Genomic DNA, 26,599 nt, shown 5'->3' on the forward strand with positions numbered 1-26,599 from the left:
TTCGCATTTGTCTCCCTATCCCTCGTGCGTGGACTGCGGACCAGTACCAATAGAACATCCTGGATTTAATTGGCTGCAGTTTGGTCTGCAGATACGTAAATCATTGCTGCGCTATATCTTACGAAATGGCGCATAGATGACTCAAATTGTAAATATATTTCCAAATCTCTCCATAATATACAAACCGAAATTAACAAACAATAAACAAAGGAATTAATGACCTCCTTTCTTTGAAGTCGGTTACGCTTGCTTTAATAAGCTTTGCCTGATTACTCGAAATAAAAGTTTATTTATATTAAACACGTTCAGCATTCGCAAACAAAGTAATATAAACTTTACGGAATCATCTATACAAATTATAAATCTGTCGTGAATTTATATCAAAACGCAGTACCATAACTGGCAGGAAAACAGAACTACTGAACAGAAGCCATTAATATCCATGTTAACCATATGTTCAAAACTACACTGTTCATAACTTTTCGACAGTTTACAATTTGGATAGATTTATTATAAACTAATGATCCTTACAATAGGCTTGTTTCCACTAATAATAAATCGGATGGCTTTGAGTTTCTAATGATTAACCATGATAATTAGTAAATAAAAAAACAACTTTTCTACAAAAATAATAAAAGATTAATTATATTTTTGGAAAATATAATCGACAAAATGAGGCATTTAATCACGTGACATTAAACACCAATCAGAGTTGCGTGACGTCACACCTCGCGAAACAAGCGCGGAACGCTACGTTGTTGCTATCAATTATCATTATGGCAGATAAACTGGGGGTACTACTTGGTTCTGGATCTTTCAAACATTCTGCGATTATTGACAAACTTTGTTTTTTCAACATATATCTTCTTGGCATTCGAACTTCGTTGGTATACAACCTGGTTTCATGCGCACTTGTGTCTTTACCCATAATATGATACTCTGTATAATTAGTCATATCATTTGGCAACTAAAAACATAAGAAGAGTTTGAATTATTACATTTTATAAAACGAAAATAATATTTTAACTCAAACAAATCATAAAGTCCTATTCTAGTCCTAACATTTTATAGGTTATGTGTAATATATTATATTTGCTAAATTCATTTCTTTTACGATACATTTATAACTAGATATATAAAGTTGTATTTAATACTTACATCGAAATGATCTTCACAGAAATAAATTGTGGAATTAGTTGACAAAATAAGAGCATCTTGCCTCCATGCCATTTTTAAGCACTTTATTCGTATTTATTTATTGTTTGGTACGTATATGAATAATTTGTCTGGCGTTTTTATCATTGTACTTTCACATTGGGGCACCATACAGTATTTATAATACGAGGAATTCATTATTTATTAAAAAACACAATTGACTGTCATACACAAACACGGCTGTTTCGCGAGGTGTGACGTCATTCAAGACGCCATGACAGTCTTGGCCTTTTTCGCGGTCAATTTCAAGTTCATTTCTAAAAACTCAAAATACTAACATAAAAAACCTATTTTTCTTAAAATAGTATATTTTTGGGGTGAAATAGATGCTAAGCTATAGTTTTAAACTAATTTCCAAATTTTGTCAACTAGCCTATTATCGTTTAACATATAATTCTAATTGTATTTGATTGACATAAACTCTGTAAATAAAATGGTGGAAAAGAGTATCAAAAAAGTTTCTTGTCGGTTTTTCTTGGTTGAATCAACATTCCGAACATGACGACTCTACTACTATTACTACTATACGGAGAAAATATTTAAAGAACAAAATACTTCCTTAGAAATTTCAAGTCTACACCTGACTTTTCTAACTGATAATCCGTCAGGACATTACTTTCAATTTACTTGTATAGATTTAAAATACTTATGATTTAATTTTGTATTTAAACCACTTATCGAATAAACCAACAGGTTTTTGTCTATTATCGAATTCATTAATATATTATTAGTTTACGAAAAAAAAAATCGAATTAATTATTAAGAACTAAAACGGCATGTGGAATTAAAACTTGTATTATTAAAAGAGCCACAAGTTTTTAAGCGATTTTTAATCTGTATTCATAAGTTCGTCTCGTGGTCTGCGGAGGAGGAAAACGTGAGGAAACCTACATAAGTCGGATTAAATTAATATCTAAGGGATGTATATTCAACTAGCGGATGAGCCGAGAGATTGAACTGATAAGTTTGAAATCCACCACTTAGCAGATTAGGATTTTGACGTTACAAATTAGCCGATAAGTAATCTAGTAATTATGTATCATCATATAAATATATTATAGTATTATCATTAGTTCGTAATTCTTAATCGAATATGATACGTCTGTCGTATCACATTCCTAATAATATAACCGATTGCAAATGCAGTAGGAGTTAGGATAAGTGAATAATTTTGACCTTACAGTAGTAAAGTAGACCTTAGTCTAGATCAAAATTATCTATGATATTCATTGTGGATTCGTAAAGTGATGTCTTTATTGATTTTGAAAGTGAAATTAAAGTATTTAAGTGGTATAGTGTTGTATTATAAACAATGATATATTAATCAAGAAATGTATGTAGTGTATAGTAGTAGTAGTATAATCAGGGCCGGACCGTAAGTTTAGGGGCCCTGGGCTAACACTACTTAGGGGCCTACCTAAGACGTATCTGAACGTAGACTTGAATTAAATTAATTGAATTGGTTTGATTAATTGCAGAACTCGCAGGGCTGCAAACCATACTATCTGTTTAATTTAATAAATTTATGGATTATTTCGCATTATCGTTTATTTTTGACTTTGACTTGACTTAGCTGGGGCCCCCTTGAATCCACGGAGCCTTGGGCTGTAGCCCAAAAAGCCATATGGTAGATCCGGCACTGAGTATAATACAAGCAGTATTACAGCTATTAGTAAATTGCTTGGAATAACGAAACCGTTCATTTTTCTTTACTGTTCCTGTCATTGTAATAAAGTATACACGAGATCATCCATTTTAGTATGTCTAGTTTAGAATAGCACAACCCTTGAACATTTCTTTATGGGTGGTCCTTAAAACCATTGAGAGATGTAGGACACGTCGAGTCTTCATAATAGTGGGAATTGAAAAGCTTCAGGAAATAGGCCACTTCAGCTACGTTTATATCTAGACGCCTGCTAGAGATTATAGGTCCATCTTTTATGTAGCATTTTTACGTAATATTGCACATGAATCTATGGTCTATTCCAACCACATCCAACTACATTTTACTGCGAAGCAATAACATTGGCTTAAGCTTTGTAAGCTTTGTGTAAAAATTTGTGTAAAAATGGCGTTTTAAATACCGGCAAAATTTTTAAAGTAAAATTAAAGTGGATTATAGTAGTTTAGTTGAATAGTGTATTACAAAAAAAGATTTATTAGTCCAGAACTGTTAGTAGTGCACAATGTAGCCGAGCTATTAGAAAATCGCGTGGCGAATGTAAATCTAAGGTTTGTTTATATTTATTCCCTCTTCGATCGGAATAGAACATATATTTACGAATATATAAACAAAAAATCAGGGAAGCGTGTTTTTAGTAATATTACGAATTTGAAATAAATTTTCTACGTGAAGTTACAACTAGTTGAATGTACAGTCTATTCGAAGAGATAGATGTAAGTGAATCTAATATATACTAATATTATAAATGCGAAATTAACTCTGTCTGTCTGCTGCTCTTTCGCAGTCAAACCTCGAATTTGATGAAATTTTGTATGAAGCGAGATTGAATTCCGAGGAAGAATTACTTTTAATACCTAACCCGACAACGAGCCCCCAAAACGTGAGACTATTAACGAAAAACTATTTTTTTTTTTAATTTAAAAAGGTTCAGTGGTCACCTTTAAGCACGGGCACTGCTACAGTTAAGAAATAGAAACTAATTCTTAAATCGTCAATGCGTTGCCAACCACACGGATCTAAGACGTTATGTCCCTTGCGCCTGTAATTACAATCTCACTGACCATTCAAACCGCAATACAGCAATGCTCCGTGTAATCATATATTCGATGTTATAAAGTTTTATTTTATGTCCGATAATGTTTTATTTTAAGAACACGTTATGTAGATCATCTGAATACATTAGCCAAGCGCCATTACGAATTTATAATTAAGATTTCAAAATATTTTTATATTATTTGTCTATCTACGTTGATTTGTTTAATCGTTCGAGCGATGGACTTTGTCGTAGAACTATGAAAGTTAAAAAAAAAAGTATTTTTTTTATTACATATATAGTTTTTCTGTATGTGTACCGTATTCCGATATATACATACCTTGTGTCATATGATAATTGGTACCTCTATATAGGTAGGTATAAATAATTGCATCGTGCACCCTAATTTTTATTTTCTAAATCAAACAGACCTACTTAGTATGTGTTCTGGTTTGAATACAAGAGTAAACCCATTATCTCCTCGCCTGAACTCTCACTAAGCGTGTCAGACGCCGTACAATCCGATTGTCAGACTTAAAGAAAAGAAAGTACATCGCTTTTCGCTAATATCAGTAGTAATATCTGATGCGTCGTTGGCTACTCCCCGTTGCGAATGTCCGCGGTGACCTATATCGGTCAATAGGACGAAATATTTTTAATCTGTTTACAATGAAAATTGTAACAAAATAAACACGACTGTTTCTATGCCACAGAGCTACTAAATCGTACATATTAAAATATTATTATAATCAACTTGGTGTCAAAGGCCTCTCGACTCTAATTTTCCTACGGTTGACAAGTTTATATTTAAAATATATAATTTCTTTTTATTATATTAATTTTTAGTTTACGTAAACGTAACTTGGAATATTATAAAAATACACCATAGTGGTAATTAATCAATCATTATGTGTATAGATTAACTGCGTAAATAGTTTTGTGTATGGGGTTATATATAGAAGTGGAATTTTAAGTGTCTGCGTCGTGACGATAGGGTTGTCACGACGGTAATAAACTACGCTATAAAACACAAGCAATAATTACTTCGTGATAGTGCTTTGTGCCAGCCTGCCTGGGTAGGTAGGTAGGTACCACCAACTCATATTCTTCCTCCAAACAGCAATACTTAGTATTATTGTGTTCCGGTTAAAAGGGCGGGTGAGCCAGTGTAACTACAGGCCTTATGAACATAGTATCCTAGTTTTCAAGTTTTGTGGTGCATTGGTAATGTAAGTAATGGTTAACATTTCTTGCAGCAACAATATAGATAGTCAATCTGCCTAACTATATATAGCCCTAGTGTGCTAAGGCTTGGCAAAAATCTCATTTCGTGTTAAGAGGGTTTGAATTTTATTCCAATTCGAATAGTGGGATACTCATTTCCACAGTTATATTCGATACAACAAATTGGCTCGGGATGAAGAATTGACATATATAGTAACTAGTTGTCACCCGCAGCTTCGCTCGCGTTAAAGGGGGTTGGTTTTCATGTGTTGGGCAAAAAAAGTAGCTCTATCCTTCCTTGGAGTTCATGTTTGCTTCATACGAAATTTCATAAAATTCGGTTCATTGGTTTGGCAGTGAAAGAGCGACAGACAGACAGACAGACAGACAGACAAAGTTACTTTCACATTTACTATATTAGTATAGATCACATGAAAACTTAGAGTCCGAATTTGAACCTACTATCTATGCTTAACATCGATCATCATAAGGCAAAGTAAATATTATATAAATTATCAATGAAGCAGCCCTAAAAAGCCATCTTTATATAGCGATCAACTGAGGCGAACGAGATGTGCATATTTGCATAGATTTCAATTAACTTCACCCGCATTGATCGTATGTAGTTCGATATTAATATACTTCAACTATTTGTGGTTTAATCAGTGAGATGAACATGCATTTAGTTGATCGCTTTAATAAATATAATGCACACGGTTGAAACTGTTACTTACATTTGAATTCGTTGTGTAATTGATTAATTTTAATAAAACTATCGTTATCTGTTAAAAACAGTACAAATTTCACGAATTTAAAACAGCTTAATTATATTATATCACGATTGGTTATAACCAAGATCGACAGATGCTCTTTGTCTGTTTTGCTTTCTCTAACGAGCAAGCTTCTCCAAATAACAACCATAAGATTTCTTGCTCCGTGATGAAGCCATTAGCATAATTTGCTCACCTGTGTCTCTCCCAATCCGAGCTCAATCGCATCGATGCTCTTCCGCACCAGAGACACCTTCTCGTGCTCGTGCTCAGTGTTGGCCGCCAGCCCGGCCAGCAACTGCGTGTGCTCCGCCCGCAACGCTTCGAGCCCAGCGGCGACCGTGCGCGCGCCGGCCACCATCTCCTCCTGCGTCATCGCCGTCATCCTGCCTAGCGATTCGATCTTCTTTCTGTTGACAATAACAATTTTCCTTTAAATTAAGAATATTAACACATACAACATTTAAAAAAATGTTTTTTTTTTTTTAATAATTAACACTATTTATATTTATGAAGACGTCAATATACCTGCGTCTTATTTAACGTTCTAAGTTCAAATCTATTATGATAAAATTATGTAAGCAAATATACACATCAATAAACACAAATAATGAAAACGTATCAATATCTGACCGTGAAATAAACCTTGGATGAGAAAATGATACTTATCAGGTTAACACGTCTCACGATACAATGACAGGATAACTATAGAGTTAACTGTATAATGACAAATCAATGCGACACATTGAATTATACATATATTTCAAGTCTATATTTAACTGATTTAAAAAAGGAGCGTCTCTATTTTTTTATGTGTGTTTTGTGTGTGTGTATGATACTTTTTGAATTCGGTTTAGTATATAGTATGCACTAAGGTAGTCGCATCGGATCGCACTGGTATTGGACATTAGAAATTCTAAAACGTACTTTCATGGATATTTTGGTCACTTTTTTGCAATGCAATTGCTCTATGTCCAATGAGTCAACATTGATCCTTTATTACCTTTTCAAATACACCTCTGTTGAATGCGATTAGAACAATAATTTCAAGGTCAAATACGAGACCAACTTTCCTGTATATAGTAACGTTTTATTTAGTCTACTAAACGTACCTTACAAATACACTCGGTATCTGCTTGGAAACAACGATTGTCAGTACAATGCAACTTTAAACATAGAAATATTTTTTTTATACAAGTACGACCAGTATAAATTTAAATTTAGATATTTAATGCACGTGCTAGAGAGAATTTGCTTGCGGGATATATTTAACGAACTTCAACTATACATTCGGCTTTTAAAACACGTGAAATCTTTTATGATATAATACAAATATTTAGAAAAGTCTGTCTTGTATATTATACGGTAAAATTTATAGTAATTACACATTTCTCATACATATACATGGAAACTAACAAACACAACGTGAATAATTTAAACATGAAAAATTATATTTTATTTTATGTGTAATGTATATATACTGTATACCGATTTCAATATGTTCGTTATAAAAACTATTTTTACAGTGTTATAAAATGATACAAACGAATATTATTATAACCTTTATATATAATACAATAAGACATAAAATGTTAGGCATACTCTGACTTAATATGCTTTTTTATTTTGAAAATAATTTATATTATACATTATACCCTTTCGGTAACCTTGGGTTTTATTGAGAGAGTAGAGAAAGATACGCAGAAAAAATAGGTACACTATTTATTATTTCACGCTCATAATCCCAAACGGCGACAATCACGGCTTCACTGGATAGAGTTCAAGACAACAATGACATTTCATATTTTCCAAGGCACGGGAGTATTTATAAATAGTGCCAATTTCAAATCTGCGGCGTGATTGAGAAATAGATTTATGTTTATTATACAGTATACTATATACACATATATGCCTCAGAGCGGTAGATTTAATATGAGATCACGTAGCAGACGACCTCTAAAACTGTAGACTCTCCATTTATCAAAATATTCTTTATTCGAGTGAGATATTATAAGCACTTTTATATCGACATGTTACATATTGAAATTGAATTTAAACCATTTTGGAATATTTATTCTACCGAAAGAAACGTTGAGAGATAACAAATATCACACATTTACGTTCAAGACTGCTTCACATGAAAATTATCATCATAACTAGGTAACTAGTCTCTTAACCGGTTAAAAAGAAAATCAAGTATTGCTTCCTCCTATAGCTCTATATAATAGAAGCCATAAACCAGATCCTTATTAGGATTCGCCGATCGTATATACGATCGTGACGTCAGCAAACCATTGTGAATTGCCATTAACTTTACGCATCGAAATATATGGTAAAATTATCTCAAAAATCTTTAAGATAAATAAATCCCTCACAGGGTTTATTTTCAAACACTTAAATCTCTTTGTTTATTTAAGTATACTACATGCAAGAACATTGTATAATTATACGATTATTTAATTTGATTTCCACGATGAAATCTCCAAAATAGTTGTCCGCGCCTTTAGTGTATATATTTGACTGAGTTTAGTAACTTAATGGGCCTGCTTGTTTTAAAGCAACATCACAATTGAAATTTTAGGATTATTTTTTTAATCTTCTCTGTTTTTATACACTTCTTTACTGTTGTGTGCTACTTTTGTTGTTGAATATGTGAACTTAGACAATAAAGACATTACGAACATAATAATCGTGATATTATTGCCAATTGAGACTAGCAATAATGAGATCACTTCATTAATTCGTCCTGGATCTTTCAATCTAGATTAATTTTCTTATAAAATTGAAGCATCCTTTCCTATATTTCTTTAAGAAAAAGATACCTTTTAATTTAGTTACATATTCATTTGTTTCATAAATATCATATAAGATATTTACTTTATTCTCAATTTGAAATTCTGAAATTGACATTGGATTGAAAGCGGTCGAGCTTGAGATGGACATTTTATAGAAACATTCGAAATGCATTTGATGTTAATACGTGTTCGTCTTAACCCACTTATAAGAAAAGAAAGTAGACATGAATATTATAATGATATTAATAATGCAATTGCATTAAAAACTTCACTTCACATTATCTTGCTTAGTAAATTGCGTTATGAATGACATTTCGTTTCCAATAGCTTTTATGAAGGTAGTCGTCATTTAACGAGTTTGCATAAATCTAACAGGAAGTGACTACTCATCACGAAAGGTGTGGCTTGTATGACACTTTGAAAACCGACGCTGAATTTCGATGTCTCGTTCAAATGTTATAGTTTTTTATAGACAATATCGCATTACACTTTCTGACTTTAGATGTTCGTGTTAAGTGAGTTTTGAGTTTGATACAGAATAGGTCTACAGGGCAGTTCGTGAAACATCCAAACCGGAACTAGACTTGGTGACTGTTGATGACAAATGACAGCAACTACGGCTTGCTCCGTACGTACTATTCGTACTGTCGTTTTTTTTTATTTATTTATGTAAAGGAGAATTTTGAAATGTATATAATTTGGGATATACTTTTAAATGTAGAGCATTATTAATAAATCTTCAATTAATTAATAGTAAGAATACAACATAATAATAAAATAGATAAGTTGGGTATCTCGTGTGATAACCTAAACAATGTTCAGGTGACGAAATGCGTTCCATTTTAAGGTATTACAAAACGATCCGTATTTTTTAATGCTTTTTTTAAATAAATATTATTTAGTAGTTTGATATATAAGTAAAAGTTTACACCATACGATTTCAAAGTTGCGTTTTGCTTTTGCACGATGACTTATACATACATATATATAATATATCATTATTTTCACTATTTAAAAAAATATATTTTATCTACACTAATAATAGATATTATTATTTTATGAATGCATTCGAATCTTGCTTCGTTAATTTATGCATACATTGGGTATATAACAGTTTTTTATTAAATAAAGTTATGTATTAGTTTTCTACCATGTTATGTTCAATAGTATTTATGAGAATGTGTGATGATATGAAAAAACTATCATTTTTTTTTAAATTATCGAAAAATCAAATCTATCCAAATTACAATACATAGCGTATCATTATAAGGATAAATAAAAACCTCCTATCCTCAAGAGAAAAGGCTTTTGACAAGCAGTAGGACATATAGAAGACGTATATTTTATAAAAGGATCGTAATTCATCAATGCTTATCATATTCTAAGTTATAATTACTCAATACCGATAATCCTGTCTTGGTCATTTTATGTATAGTTAACATTGGACTATGTTCGAACGTTAATCTTTTTTTATGATACGGGTAGGCGGACATACCTGGACTTACCAGTGACCTCTTGGTCACTACCGGTCGTAGGCTGTAGCGCTGTCAGAAATATTAACCATTTCTTACATCGCCAATGTGGCCCCGAACATGGGAACTAAGATGTTTTATGCCTGTAGTTACATTGGTTCACTCACCCTTCAAACCGGAACACAATACTTAGTACTGCTGTTTGGCGGTAGAATATCTAATGAATGGGTGGTACATACCCAGACGGACTTTCAACTAAGCCCTAGAACCAAGAACTTTTTTTAGATTCCTGGCATTATATATTAATGTAATGTGGACTAAACAATTTGGCAAGAGGATATTCATTCGCTTTTGTTGTTTATCAAGAAATACTTCATATGTTTCGGAATGACTATATTAACTATTATCATCACTTACACGAGTTTGTGATTTCGACACGTCATCATCACCTCCATTAAAATGGCTCTATTTGGTGATATTGTCAGTTGCTGTTCTATGTTAATTATATGTGTCTATGTCATTTTACAGTACTTGCACATGGTATAAAAATATTTTTACGTTTTTAATATTTCCCCGAATAGTTGAGATAAGTTAAGCTTAAACAGATTCGAACCAAATATCTTCCGTTAAGATTCGCGCGGCCTAGTCAATGGACTATCTCAGTTCCAAACTTAGATACAGACTAAATATGTAAATACTTATACATTTGTCCAACAACTATGGTTTCCATTTACAAGAACAATCTACGCTGCACTTTCGAAAACTAGGAAATCCTAAACATTCTCTTTCCGCATAAGTAGATTTACCGAACAATTCTGGGTGAAAGGTTTTTGGAATACGGCTTCAGTATCATTAAGATTATAATTAGGTTTGGCTAAGTTAAAATAAATCGCATTTCAAGATTATTTTACCGCAAGTAGGTCATTGACCGACACCCTCAGCGATATTGGCTAAGATCGAGGACAAACATTCCTAAGCCGGTTAAAATTACGAAATATTTCAATATATTTATGTTAGACTAACAGACGGAACCAAGGTCAATATTTACCTACTCTATCAGCGATGTTAAGATTACCTTCTTCGTGATAATGTCAAAAATAAAATCCCACTATTACGAATTTTTACAATTTTTAACCAACTTCAACAGGACAGAGAACTTGCTATATTTCGATTTTTCTGTATATATTTTTATTTTTTACCATACTTATGTTGTTTTGTTCTTCTGTAACTGGTTTGTTATTTTATAAACCGATTTTAATGATTATTTATGCGTTCGGTCCACTAAAGCTCCAATTGGTATTGAATTCGTTTTGTGTTTTTTTTTTGTTTGCAAAATATATTTTTACAATTAAGGAACGTATGAATCAAAGATATGAGTATCGGATAATTTTGAGATATCAATGGCGACAAACCTAGACCTACTTGATGTTGCCATATAAAAATATTTACTTGGCCATGAATCATATTCGTCACACTTTACCGCTAGATACCAATCAGCTGAGTACAATAAATCCGATCATCACATAGATTTGTTTATATAGCATTCGAACCGGTCCCACAAACGTGAGAATATGCGACAGGAAATCGCATGATATGCAAATCGGAACAATTTAGATATGGGTCAATAGCTTCAACATCCTTCGCTTAATAATTCTATCATCGTACGAACCGATATTCAATTTTTTTTGCAAGGGGCCTGGACTGTGTTTTTAAACTCGTAATGCGGTCGCAGTGCATCATCGTAATCAAATAAACGGTTGTCAAATTCAAATGTAATTTTAAGCAATGATCGCCCAATATTCGAAATTCGACCGTAGAAAATACCATATACAACATTTTATTAATAAAAATGAAGAATTTCCAGGTTCCATTTTTACATAGAAATTTCAGTTAATATCACTATAATTTTTTTATTTATGTCATGTATTAGATATATTTGAAAAATACGCAAGAAAGTCAATACAATATTTCGATTTATTTAACACAAAACATATTTGAGAAAAAAGGTTTAACTATACCAAATATTACAATCCTCTATGCATTAAACATTACTAAAAATATACCCCCGGCCTAAACTCTTCATCTACTAATACGATATAAATGATAGGTTCCGATTCAAACGGCTTATGTGATTATGCGATTTTACAGACAGTTGCCTCTGACCTTCAGACACGCTGAGGTCGAATCTTGTCACATATGTTCAAAGATCTGCTCGTTAACGAATTCAGTGGAAGTTTTACAAATGTTGACATTTCTTGTTGTTTCTTCAACAAGTATACCATTGAAAAGACGAGAGTTGCGAAAGTACACTTGTGTAATTTCCGCTGACGAGAATAACGGGTAGGTGACAGTGAATTAATTAAGTATGAGAGATGCCTACTAACGCTTATGTAAGTGTTTCAATTATGTTGTTATACGATACATTAATTTTATCGAACGACATTGCAATTCTGCAAGAACTCATTTTGTTTATCACTCGTGTGTTATTGAAAATCGAGTTACGGTGATACGATATTTTGATACGAGATCATTTATAAATATATAAGCGAAACACCACGGATTCCCTTTTGCGACGTTGACGAACACTAGGAATAATAAATAATTTATCCGTACGAAGTCGGGATGAAGAACTAGTTATATATATATATATATATATAATAAAATTGGAATGTCTGTTTGTAATATTAAAATAACCGCTAAATAAAATATTAAAATACACGGTACATACATCAAAATAACATATTTTTTTTTAATTTTGTCTGTCTGTCTATCTGTCTGTTTGTTTCGGCTAATCTCTGGAACGACTGAACCGATTTTGACGAAACTTTCACTGGCAGATAGCTGATGTAATAAGAAATAACTTAGGTTACAACAATAACTTTTTTGTCAAAATCAAACGCGACCGAAGTCGCGGGCACAGCTAGTAATTACTATATTACTTTCAGATATTTAACTTTTGATTCCTGCTGTTTATGACATGTTCTTACAGAAAATTTCTAGTACAGAGTTTCACCTCTTACTTCCTGTCCAATGGCATGTTTTGACAAGAACATCAGCTAAATTATGTAACGCTCAATTGTATATGCACTTAATGCGAAATTTTAAGTATATTAAGATATATGTACATATTATATTTAACGTAATCTTTGCCAAGGAAACCTTATATAAATCATCTGGCGTTTAAAGTGCTCTACAGTGTAGAGGACTTGAAATTTCTCGCAGCTTGCTCTGTTGGATAATAAAACCAAGTCCTGCTACGTGGGGTTTCAACTTTATGGTTTGAACAAATGTTACAGTCTCCGTATGAAAGTTTTGTTTACAGTAGGTGCATTTACAAATCTCGTTAAAAAGAACCAGATGATTAAAGATTTTTTTTAAAGTAATAAATAACACCAGTACATTCAAGATCAGTTAATACTGTTGTAATGATATGTGGTAATACTTGGTCGGATAAAATAAGCATTTATAAATCAAAGTTAAAATAAGAAAAATTGGATACGGATAATTGTTTACGGTGATATAATATGTGAATAAGACAATTACAGGCCATTTACAGAATAGCACGAGCATCGTTGAAATACTTATAAAGACGGTAACAATAATTTGAAATGGAAAATTTTCCGAATATTCCAGAAAGGACTACGGCGTAAAGCGTTTGAAATCCCCGAGGGTGTTTCGGATACTTTATTACTTTCGCATTGCACCACACGAGAAATGCTGTAACATTTTTCCAACTCTAAGTAATGCGAGTATTGGAATAAGATTGAATTTCAAATTTGGAACGTTTCTGCTACTTATACTTATAAGAAAAAAATGTTCACAGTGAAAACTACTAAGTCTAGGGAGCCGAAATATGGAACAAGTTTTTAATGTACCTTAGATAGGATTTTTAGTATTTTGGAAATTTGTGGGGTAACTTTGTTTGACATCCGTTAATATAAATACAACAATCATAACAATAACGTCTTCCTAAAAGTTTCAGACTCGGCAACCAATCTCAAGCCAACAAAATCAAAAATTAAAATCAAAATATACTTTATTCAAGTAGGATTTTACAAGCACTTTTGACTCGTCATTTAACAAATTATATGAGTATAAGTGAAGCTACCACCAGTCCGGAATGCAGATTCTACCGAGAAGAACCGGCAAGAAACTCAGTAGTTACTCCTTTTCAACATTTAAAAATACAAAGTAATGTTAGTTAAATACTTATATATGTATATAATACTGCGCAGAAGTATGTACGCAAACAGAGATACAATCAATTTCCTCGTAATCAAAGTCCGATAGAACAGCAATCCGACACGGCTGAAGAGATCAGACGCAGACCAACGACTTCACATACTGAACACATATTTCCAAACTAAATAAAACGTAATCGTTCCGTTACCACAAAAATATGATAAAAATCGTTGAATATATGAATAACGTTACATAAATAGTTACGAGATAATGTTCAGAAACAATAAGCAGTTAAGAATATGTCGGTATAATGCGTGAAAAAAAATATTTCACGCAATAGATTAGTAGTAGTGATAACACTTGTGAAAAATTAGCTGCTATATCGTAATTTGATTCAGTTATTTAAAAAAAAAAGTCTGTAAAATACTTTTACAATAAAGAATCTGAATATACATATAAATAAATTTAATTTAGATAAGGATAATACCTAAGGCTTAAATACATCTCTCAATTTAGCTATGCCAGAAAATTCAATATTAAAATACAAACTATGCGATGTACTGTCAATTAGTACGACGAGAGGAATTACACGGTTACTATATTAAAAAAACGATTCGTTTTGGTTGCGGATAGTAAAATATCTACATAGCCTAATTCAGAAGCTACCAGTAGCTTGCTACCGCTCGTAGGATAAACGTATGAAGCTGACAATCACTAAGGCTCATTAAAAAAAATGTTCTACATATTCCAAATCTAAAGGATTTTTTTCTAGTTTCAGTACAGCAATGGTGGAAGAAAACCAAGGATCGTAAATTAAAGTTACCCAAGTGACTGCATTTAAAGTGAGTTGCATTTAAGACGACTTCAAAATGGAATTAATTCACCTTTTTACCTTCATTTTGCGTGAACAGTCTACCATCGGTAGGTCATTCGCAATGAGAAGTTCTAATCAAAACACCAAACCTCTCCCAATTTTCCGATAAAAAGTATACAATATATTCACCTTGATCATAAGGTCGCACAATGGAATTTCATTCAAAGCATTACATGTTTGACTCGACCCAATTACACCTTACGATATAAATGTACATCAAATACTATGTCCGAATATTACTTTCGTTCTCCACACGATTCATTCAAATGTCCTTCGTTTAGCAATTATCACATACGTATCAACTACCTATCGTAAATTATTTAAGAAAACATTTTTATCGTAAACATGTTACTGAATAAGGCAAAAACATCTGCTGCCGTCGTTTGTACTAGCACATACCTACACCACAAATGCGAATTGCTGAAGACGACAAAATCGACAACCTTGAAAATACTTCGTTTCCAAATATAATACGAATAATAGAATATGAACAGTTGGGTTACGTTACATTATACCTTTGACGGTAATCTTTTTGATTGTTCAAATATCACGATCGTTGTATTAAGTTTGTCAATATTGTTGATTCAATTTGTAATTCAATTATTTTCTTATTGACTTTTAGTTTGGCGACAGGTCGCTGATTATTTCGCCAATATCCCGTGGGATGGAAACCACGCGAAGAAGATTAGTTCGGTTTGATCGAAATTACAAAATTAATGATTTTTTTTGTCATAAGTCATCAATATTTTTATTTTTATTATATGTTGTTATGTAGCTACATAATAACCTAACATACATTATGTTAGTCTATTATGTATACATCGGCCTATACGGTCTTGATGCCTGAAAATAAATTAATACAATAAAGAAAAATAAACATTCCTTAATCAAGAGACAGTATAGGAAGGCTAATCAAAAATACCTGTAAATATATCTCAGCATAATATAAAGTAGCATCATGCAAATTCCGATTCAATGGATCGAAACTAATTTGGTCTTTAAAGGGTTCCCGCCAGTAACAGGCCATTCAATAAATACCTATATATATTTAGAAGAACGTCACCTGGGCCAATGTTTTTTTTAAAAAGCCAATAAACATATTTTAGACATACAGCAGGGAAATCCCCGTATGACTCAATATTTTCCTTTACTTCTGACTACTTATAACTATATATAGATTACTAATGTACCTAAGTTCAATGTAATCAGCTCATGTTATTAAAGTCTTATGGATAATATTTAATTAATATATTTCAGGTGGGATAATAAATATATAAACGGGAAACACGATATAAAAATTAATAGGACGAAAAATACCCTAACGTAAAAAAAAAATAATCACAATGAAACGCACAGTATTTAATCTAAGGTATTTCTTTGTTTCTCAGACGCAAACGGGCTATAATCTTGCCTAAAGCCCCCACCCCCAAAGAGTAGGTAATGGGCGACGCGAGGCGCATAAAATATCCCGTCTCCATGGCAACCAAGGGCGACAACCCTCCTCACAACCACTAAGCAAGTTTCAGGTGAATGTATTACAAAAAGTAAAAACGGACGGAATTTCGAGAATAAATTGTTATTAAAAATGATAATTACAGAAATTCCTCTGATTTTTTGTAATTAATATTACAAGACTGATCTGAGATGTTTAATCGTTGAATATTAGATCAAAAACCATTAAGTTAAAAGATAGAAGTAGGTCTCGAAAAAAAAAAAACAATTTTATAATAATTTTTAAATAGGTAGGTAGTTAAGCAGGGATAATTTTATGTTGAATATATCGGAATAAAATAAAGAGAACTACCAATTATTTCTCCTCTTACCGATGATAATTTGTATTGTTTAATGATAAGCATCGATCGTATTCACGACCTACAAATTTCAACGGCCATCATAAAACTGAATTCGAATAATCTACAATAATATAAACTTTTAGGAGTATTGCAAATTTTAATATTCGTGAAACAATAAATCAAAAATGTACTCGAAAAGTGTAATAACAGTGTTGCAGACGTAATAAATTTTGTGTCTTATCGAAACGGAACGAAACACAAAGGACACGATTTCGATAATATCATCTGAACGTCGAAGCAGCTGGCAACCAGCCCGCTATGACTAGATACATAATAATAAAATATGATATATAAAAAGAAAAACATCAATATATACAGCCAGTAGTAGGTATAGCAGAAAAGAGCAAAAGAGGTTCAAGTATCTTGTATGTATCCAATTAATACAAAATTCAATAGAGTAAAATCAGAAATAGTTTGATTGGAAAATCCATTAACATGAAACAAAAAATGCACAATGAATACGAAACAAGAGCAAATACTAATCCAATTAAAATAACGTTACTCTATACTGGACAAAGCTTGGGTAATCGATGCGTCTAGACATAACTGGGGGTGCAATGCAACTGAATGGTTAATCTACAGAGTTGTCATCCATTTTTAGGTTGCCGTTGTTATTTTAGGGATCCCAGACAAAGTTTAAATATTTATGACGTAGAAACCCTTTGTTATATTTCTCAAACAGGAAGACAAATTTCGAAACACTGAAATTTTGCATTTTATATATATTATTATTATTTATGGATGAATTAATTTAAAAGACATTTACTTTTTTTTATTTTATCTGTGCTATTTTAATATTAACTTAAATATTTACTTAGTTTAAATAGAAAAAGTCGTTCCATTAAAAGGCCGCTTTATCTGTTATTTTTAAGTCTAGACTGTCCATCCCATAATTTCCATTCAACGTTTTATCAAAAAGCGCACTAACGAGAGGCCCGGATATATTAGCAAACAGATTTAAAACGTTGGAACAAAAAAAATACTTCCCTTTTGTAGAAAGCACTTACATTAAAAGACGAGTTAATGTTTGCGTAGTGGGTTTAATTAGTTTTATGTGGCTAAGTTTTATAAAAGTTAGTTGACCATGTTGATATTTCATTTGAGGGTTTCAGGACAGTGGAATCTACATTCCTCACTCGCTTTATATTCAATTATTTTTATATGACAATCAAGTGCTCAGAGGAGTCGATTTTAATAATTAATATTTTGATAGAATTAAATACTCAAATCTCGTCTACAGTGTCCTTGAAATCAAGGTTGTTCCTTCAAAGGACAAAGGCAATGCTCAGACAACCTCCCAAGGCTTAAAGTTCAAGGACGGAACGAGGACAAAGGAATTTTGTATCCTATAAGGATATACAGATCCACTCTGAAGTTTGTTCAGTATAAACAATGTTCGATACGTTTAATAAACTAAGCTTTTGTTTACAAGATAAATGCGTTCAAATCAATTTCATACTTACATTCTGTAGGCGTTTAGAGTTTTCGACATTATACGTGATGTTGAGCTAACAATTATTTTCCATCACAACACTAACACGGTTTGCACTATAGTACACTGTATCACTTCAAGTAAAAAATTACATAGAAATAGTTCCTAATTAAAACACTGCACCTGCAAAACTGGAATAAGAATCAACTGACTCTACGAGCAACTAAACCGATTTAATAATTAATTAGTTTGATCTAATTATTTTACTCAAAAGATATGTCATTAAGCCGTTAATTCCCCTCAAGAGTTAGATATTTCTTATTTATTTTCACGTTTTGTGTTAATTTTTTTAATCCTGAATTATTTATGAATCGGCACCCCCTCCTATCAATTATATCTCATTGGTAACATTATTACATTTAAGTATTTGTTAAAGCAGTTTATGATTCGATTTTAGTACTTAACGCATCGGCTTTAATTACTGCCATTAGGTTTTATACTACGATAATTGGATTAATAAAGATATTAAAACCATCAGACGCTAATGCATTTCGCATTTAATTAAACGTAAGCCTAAAATTTAAAATATAAAAGCTAGGCTCCTTTCTGTATAATTAGTATTTACAATTTGTTTGGCTTACATTTTGGAACCAAACTACCGTAAAATTACGATTTCTTATACAAAATAAATTAAAAACATCATGCCCTAAAGCCAGATATTTCAATCTACAGTTCATGCACGTGTATTTTTTGGCACACTGTCGAGAGAAAATAGATTTCTTGCCAATTATTGCACAATTTCACCTAGACAGAGATGAAACGATGGATATTCCTGGAGCGTGAATGGGACAGAAGTATAATCGAAATTAAAATAGACCCACTCCTACGCAACTCAGCGGTTGGTGTGTCGTTGATCCCTTTAGATCATTGTCTGATGTTATGATACCATTTGTTTGTTTTTGTTTTACACTTTCAATAATAACTGTAGCAAGAGTTACTTTATAAACAATAACAATTATAATTGTCTTCAATACTTTGCCTTTATAATTAGTTTTTATTATCTTCAAATTACTTTTATTAAAAAAAAAATTAGTATGCCTGTCTTAATTTAACTTACAAGCCAAATTTTAAAATAAACAATTCAAAATCTCAAATATAAATTTAAAATTCACGCAAGCATTTATACTTCAGAAAAAAACATATTAATAATAAAAATAAAATAACATATGAAATATGCTGAGTCTGTGAACATACATATGGTCAGCACGTGCAAAATGTATTTATATTTACAGACTCATATAAAAAGGTTTCAACAGTACTCCAGATTGAACTAATTGAGTTACGTACGTCTAAGATGGAAGTACTTTTCTTAATAACCATTCAAGGTTTACGTTACGAATTTTAAGGCTTAAGAGATCTAGTGTATAAAAAAAAAACATTTAAAAAATTACTTCTACTTTTTGCTCATTTCAATAACCGGGTAACACATAATTTATGCGAGCACAGAAAAGCTTTAATTTAATGCTTCTGATTCAGTGTGTCGTGCACCGAATGAGGATCCTATTTTTAAACTAAATGGGCAATCAATATTCAGCCTGTCGCGTTATTTATATTCTTTATTTAAAAAATCGGAGCACAACAGAATTATGAGAACACTTATAACTAGAGTCAAATTTAATTTTAATTCCAAGCTAGCATGACCATTAATTCTATTTTGTTAGTGAATAAGTAATAAACATTGCCATATCTGCTACTATAAAGGCACGAATAGGCCTTTAACACGCAACATTTAAATGTTACGTTCAAGATCAGTCAAAATAAACGTTACAAAGTTTGTAACCCTTTGTTATTTCTTTAATGAGTGTGACTTCATTTAATTTAATTTGAAATGTAAGAAGTCATGACCAAATATGGCCTTCGAATAATTTCATTTAAAATATTATAAAACACTACAAATAGTAAAAGTACTGAAATGAAATCGTCATTGCGATAAAATAGAAAAGAAATATCGACGCAATTTCAAACGGATCTTTTGGGAAATCTCAAGAATATAGAAAAAACTTCAGAGGATCTTGACAAACATTCACTGCGTGAATAAAAATACACTTCAATTTCGATACATTTCTTTTTAAATAAATACTTGAACGTGAATTGAGTTGTTAGAATATTTCAGGCTTATAAGTAACAAAAATTTATTTCAGCATCGATGTCTTATTATGTAGTCCATTATCTGACATTAAGAACTGTAAACAGAAATTAGTAGAGCATTAAGTACAGCTTCAAACGGCGCAATCATTGCTATTACAATTTATTTTAAGTATTCTACTGAAGAAAACGGGTCTGATGTTGGATATTTACAGAAAATCCGATTTATTATAAGATTCATATGGTGTTTACGTCTTATTTACTTCAGCAAAAAGCTGAAGTACCGAAGGAAATGTTATCAGAGTTGATAGTGATTACAAATATGATGTAACTGCACAATCGTTCCGCTCTTTAATTCTATCATAATCGGTATTACTTTTAGCAGCGATAACCTAATTTTTGTTCAAATTGTAAATTCTATGAGACACTTTTTCATAGTAGGTAGTACAGGTTCTATCAGTGAGGTTAGTTTACTCTTACCCGACGAAAAATATATTAAAGATTCATCATATAATAGTTCTAATTTTAAGTGAAAAAATATAATAAGAAAGCAATTTTAAAACGACCAATGAAATAGGACGAGATGATTGCCATCCCGATCTAAAATGTCTCGCTCCATTAGATCGATTTTCGCCACATAGACCGAGAAGAAATCTGAAAAATAATAAATGGGAATACACATTTACACCCCAGTAATTTATTAGCCATTATTGCATTCTGAGGATATCGTGATATACGATCGTAACTGCTGTGCATTATTTCGATACAGAAAAAGTTTAGTGTGAAGTAGATGCAATACTTTTTTAAGCACAATCATTGCAAATATTTCATTTTAGTCAAAATTTTATCTTGAATAAATACGCAGTATAGTAGGTGTTAAAAAGTGCTGACTCATATTTAAAATTTTCTTTGATTTCTCGTTCAAGCGTTTATAACTAAATACTTTTCAGTCGATTTAATATTTATGGCGGATAAAAAGGACCTATCTATTAATAGCTTAACCGCGTTAGGTTCAAATTGTCTTTTACATGATAAAATATCGATATACCTTGACCAGTCTAGCGAGCAGCGTGTATAGAATTTTAATAACGGAATTGAAAACGGCAAAACTTTAATGTAAAATATATTTACATAGCTGAAACTGCTACGAACTCTGTTTAGTTTTATATGTAAAATATATAAAATCGAAAATTAATAAAGTATATTATATTAATTGTGCAACGTCGGACTGTACACTTTTTGTATCTGTAGTAAAAAGGCATTTATTTGAAGACAATCAGAGCGTTAATAAGAATGCTAATTGACATAGTAATTAAATTGAAGACGACTAGCAACAAGAATGTGTTGACTCACTAACACTATCACAGATCGATAAAACTATTCAGTAAGTCTATTTAATAATAAAAAAAGACGATTTCACAAAGGATATAAAGGCGAACTAAACAAAAACACGCAAACGATAAATGTTTAGACCTTCATACACAAAGAAGCGAATAATAACAATACCGGGTAATTGTAATCAATAACAGTACACGTTTATGATAACACGATATAAAATTAAATGAGAAATGGCAGTCGAGCTTAATTGTATTTTAAAACAAGTGACCGATAAGCGTACCACGAATACTATATTGAATTTTATAATTACGTCTAATACTAAATATTGAAGTGGTCAATACGTTAAAATCCCGGTGTAAAGTGGAGCAGCTTGTACACAATTTATCAACGGTATCAACCTTTTAAACACTTCAACTATATATTCCAATGGTAGAAAACTTAAGGACGGTAAAATGGACGCGTAATTTATTTCATAAACGCTATTTTAATGCCGGTTCGGGGAAGCGATTTCAACACGTCCACTCCCGAACATTACCGAGTGCGTACTACAGTGAATCGACTCCTCGAGCTAGTGTGGCGCACGCAGTGGCGCCAGAGATATCGAGTCGATAGCTAAAGATAAAAATATAATACTAAGAAGAACACTTTAAAGTGTAATAAAATCTAATAAAATAATGAACACAGCACAATTAATAATTCCCGCATTTACGTTATAAAAGTTAAAAAAAAACAGTCGAGTAAGACTATACATTTTTTCAAGACACATTGACTATGAACTATTCCGAAAACTACTTAAAATCGGTTTAAGAAGCGTAACATATAAAAAAAACAGCGCAACATACTATCGCGTGACTCATTGCACTGCCCTAGATTGACGATGGGGTTGCCACCCCTGCATTTTCCACGCCCCGAACTACATGCGCGTTGTGCAACGTACGCACACAGAAAAGGGGTTGGTGTATCATGATGGGTGAATTGGAAGAGCAAACAAAAACCGACCAGCTATTAAGTTTTATACGACAGATTACTAGATATGAAATAAGTTAACAAGCGAGTGTTGTTAACCGTTTCGATGTAAAATGTGTACTTGTGTATAATACATGGAATTTTTATATATGGTAATTATATTACAAACGAAAGATGTCATTAATTCCAATTTAGCGCAAACCAGATGAAATATGCGCCGCAAATTTTAGACGTCGCAATTTCATCCGCAACATAATAACATCAATATTATTATAATCTGAACTAAAAATACTATTTATATTAATACATTGTTATATCAACGCAAAACAGATAGTAACAAAAACTCGTTATACTTACCAATATTATCAAAATAATATTACTAAAATCCTATTAACTGCAAGATAAGTGTATTTCCTCTAGTAATTTAATAACGAACGATATCCGCATTACAAACTAGAGAATACACATCCTAATGGAATAAATGGATAGGATCACAAAAGGAGGTTTTTGAAATGAGTTTATATTAATATAATTTTATCTATTAATTATATTATACTCAATCAAATACTTGAATTAATATTTAACAAATATTTCCATATACGGGTCTGGTAATTTCCATCAGACAAATTTAATTCGTAAATTGTGAGAAGTTCGCGATTCGAGAATTAGAAGATGAGAAAGAAAGCTCAAATAAAGTTATATAAATGCTGCAAGGTCAGAAGAATCAATACGAGAGCCGCCGACGAGTCTAGATGCGTAACCTTACCGTAAATCTTTATCACACTCAAATTGAAGTTTTAAATTATGAAAGAAATTATGATGGATTCAAAGCTAAAAATCTTGTTTACTTGCTTCAGTAAATTGCAATATAATTATAGTTTTGTCTTTCCGACTGATTTCGTTCACTACGGACATTCTTAAGATATACTAGCCAACTGTGAAGGATGTCATTGTCATGACATTTACAGTGCCCAGGTGTGCGTACAAAGGGAAGTGCACTCACTTCATTCCTTGCTCTCTTAATCCAGCATATCTGACACAACCGTAAAGAGTTTATGCTTAGGCTTAACGGCTTTACGTGCTGCCGGGGCATTAAGTTTGAACAGCCAATTTCCAGATCCCAGACGTCTCGACACTCAAACTATACATTGTATTAGCCCCCCCTGGAGCTAGTACCCTGTACATGAAACTTGACCAACGGCGCAGTCTTGCAATTAAGATATTGGTAGAGCATTCAGATAAACGTGACACCGATCTTAAGGCAAGTTATCCATTTAAAACAACATCAGATTATGGTAACAAATAACACAATCAAAGTGAAATGCGAACTATTTCTTAGGTACGCTCAATTACCCACAACACAAACACTGAGCACTTTCACAATTGATTACAAACAATCGATAAGTTATTATAAATACAATAAACGTCTATATGATGTATAAGATGTTAATGCTAGATAAACCTAACTATAGAGTTTTAGATCAATTTATAAATAAAAAACGAGTTTATTCTTGACTAGCGACTCGCTCCGTGTTTCGCGCGAGTAACACTAAGCATAGTCTATTACAATGGCAGGAGGACATAGGGCAATACACCTGATTGACATGGCATTTATTAGTTGAAATCTAAAATACATGATTCGTGAAAAATCGCGTTTTAATTGTTGGCAATTTTTGTGGAGACTAGAAGTAAAATTAATGTCAACATAAGTACTCAAGTTGATTATTGTTAAGAACTTCTTGTATCGCTTTTTAGCGTGTAACGATTTGTTTATCCCTTTAATCCTTCCGCCAGTGTTGCCGGCTTTTCTTTAGAACTCTGTGAGGGAAACAATTGCTTTATAAATAAATTACATGTGACATTATCTAATTAGACAGCGCAAGCTTAATAAACTCTAAGGAAGGTTTTTGTCCATTTAATCAATAATATTTCTAGTATCAAAATTTGTATCGATCTTAGACATATATCAACGAAATTGTACTATGACCTGACAATAATTTTTAGTCCAGTATTCCTTTCATAACATCTGATCCAAATATAATTGAAAATATTTAATTACCGATTGTAATAACTGATACTAAAAGTTACATAGAGTAATTCAATTTTAATCATATTAATTTTTTTTTGCAATATTAAACATGGATGGCAAAATGGCAAATAAAAGCACAAAATTAATTTAAAAAGCTACCCATCTTTAATATATTTCGCGATGCTATGAACGAAACAGAAATCGATTAAATATAAATCTAATTATATTTATCACAATCTACATGAAACGTAAAACGCCATATCTTTAATATCAGAACGTTTACGGTATTAGATACACGAAATTCTTTAGAGCTATTCTATAAGAACCAACTCAAAATTTACAGCAGAAAACGATTGTAAAATGAATAAAAAAGTGATGTGCGACATCGGCTCTAATTAATCTATTAATTTAACGTAACGGATTCAAAATTACACAAGTAAAGTACGGAGTGAGTTCGTAATGTGATAACAAAATTATTTATCAAGATACTGCATATACCATAACATGAAATATGTAAAGAAACAATGACGCTGTAAATAATATAACACCAAAGATTTAGAATAAGGAAGCATTAGGGGCCTAATATTAAGTGCAAAAACCTGTTTAGTTGAGATAACTAAAATAATGGACTAATTCTTTCTTCGAGCTGCAGCTTTCTCCGGTAAAAGATTTCGAACACAAAGACCTCGTGCTGAGCTGAATGCACGCAATTAGAAAATTGCGTAATTTTAATCAACGGATTTGTTATTAATTCCGTCTAGAAATGACGAATCTTCAAACCAGAGAAAGGCAATGAACGACGAATTTAATGAGAGATTGTATCGATAAGTAATCTATGTCATGTTTAAGATAAAATCATTTTAAAAGTAAAGATTAATTATTAGAAAAGTAAAAGTTATTATATGTTTAAGTAATCTGAAATAAATCTAACCCAATTAATTGACACTGAGAATTTTATCAACGAAAATACAAACCTAAACGAAGACATCCCTATAATTTTGGAAACACGTGCATTGTGACGAACGAGTACCATACGAAAAAGATTTATATATAAGAAAATATACGCGAGCAGGGAATCTGATAAACTGCTTGTCTGTTTTGAAAGCGCATGTATTAGTAATTTCACTTGTCCACTTGTCTTGTACCGCTCTTCAATATCTACCATCAGAACATATCCATTTATGTCTGCCAGATCAATAACAGAAGAGACAAGGTGTAATTTACTTGGAGAAAATAAACTGCTTTCAAATGCATTACCGTCTGTGGTTAAACTGTGGTATTACGACAGAAATTGCGGTGTTACTAACGTTCGTATCGGGTTAAAGTACACGAAACGAAATGTTCTAGTTAGATTTATAATGACAGCCCTTTCACGTCTACTGGAAGATTTTAAGACGATAAGTTTAGAGTATTTAAGAATAAAACTAGTTCAAATATTTTTGGAGCCATTTCTACGATATGATTATGTAACAAAGTAACACAAATATTTATGTGATTAGTACTTAATATGATAAAAACCGAGATTGGCAAGTGAACCCACGAATCTTAAACGTTTGTGGGTAAGGCTGACATTCTCAGACTGCTACT

The 26,599-nt window shown here is 31.9% G+C and overlaps 1 protein-coding gene across 7 annotated transcripts in view; it reads right to left on the bottom strand.

Moving 5' to 3' along the window:
* Positions 1-26,599, bottom strand: part of LOC125069020 (kinesin light chain) — a 49,567-nt gene that overhangs the window by 16,488 nt on the left and 6,480 nt on the right. For 3 of the 7 annotated variants that reach the window (XM_047678428.1, XM_047678429.1, XM_047678423.1), the window contains exons 1-3: positions 22,359-22,550; positions 18,566-18,717; positions 6,123-6,336 (exon numbers count right to left, since the gene is read on the bottom strand). In XM_047678428.1, coding sequence (XP_047534384.1) covers positions 6,123-6,336; positions 18,566-18,594 — 243 coding nt within the window. In that variant the 5' untranslated portion in view covers positions 18,595-18,717; positions 22,359-22,550. Of the gene's footprint in view, positions 1-6,122; positions 6,337-18,565; positions 18,726-21,661; positions 21,668-22,358; positions 22,551-26,599 lie in introns of those variants that run through there. The other 4 variants (XM_047678425.1, XM_047678427.1, XM_047678424.1 and 1 more) reach the window with 4 other exon arrangements.

Source organism: Vanessa atalanta, chromosome 14 (assembly GCF_905147765.1).
Source record: "Vanessa atalanta chromosome 14, ilVanAtal1.2, whole genome shotgun sequence".
Taxonomy (NCBI): domain Eukaryota; kingdom Metazoa; phylum Arthropoda; class Insecta; order Lepidoptera; family Nymphalidae; genus Vanessa; species Vanessa atalanta.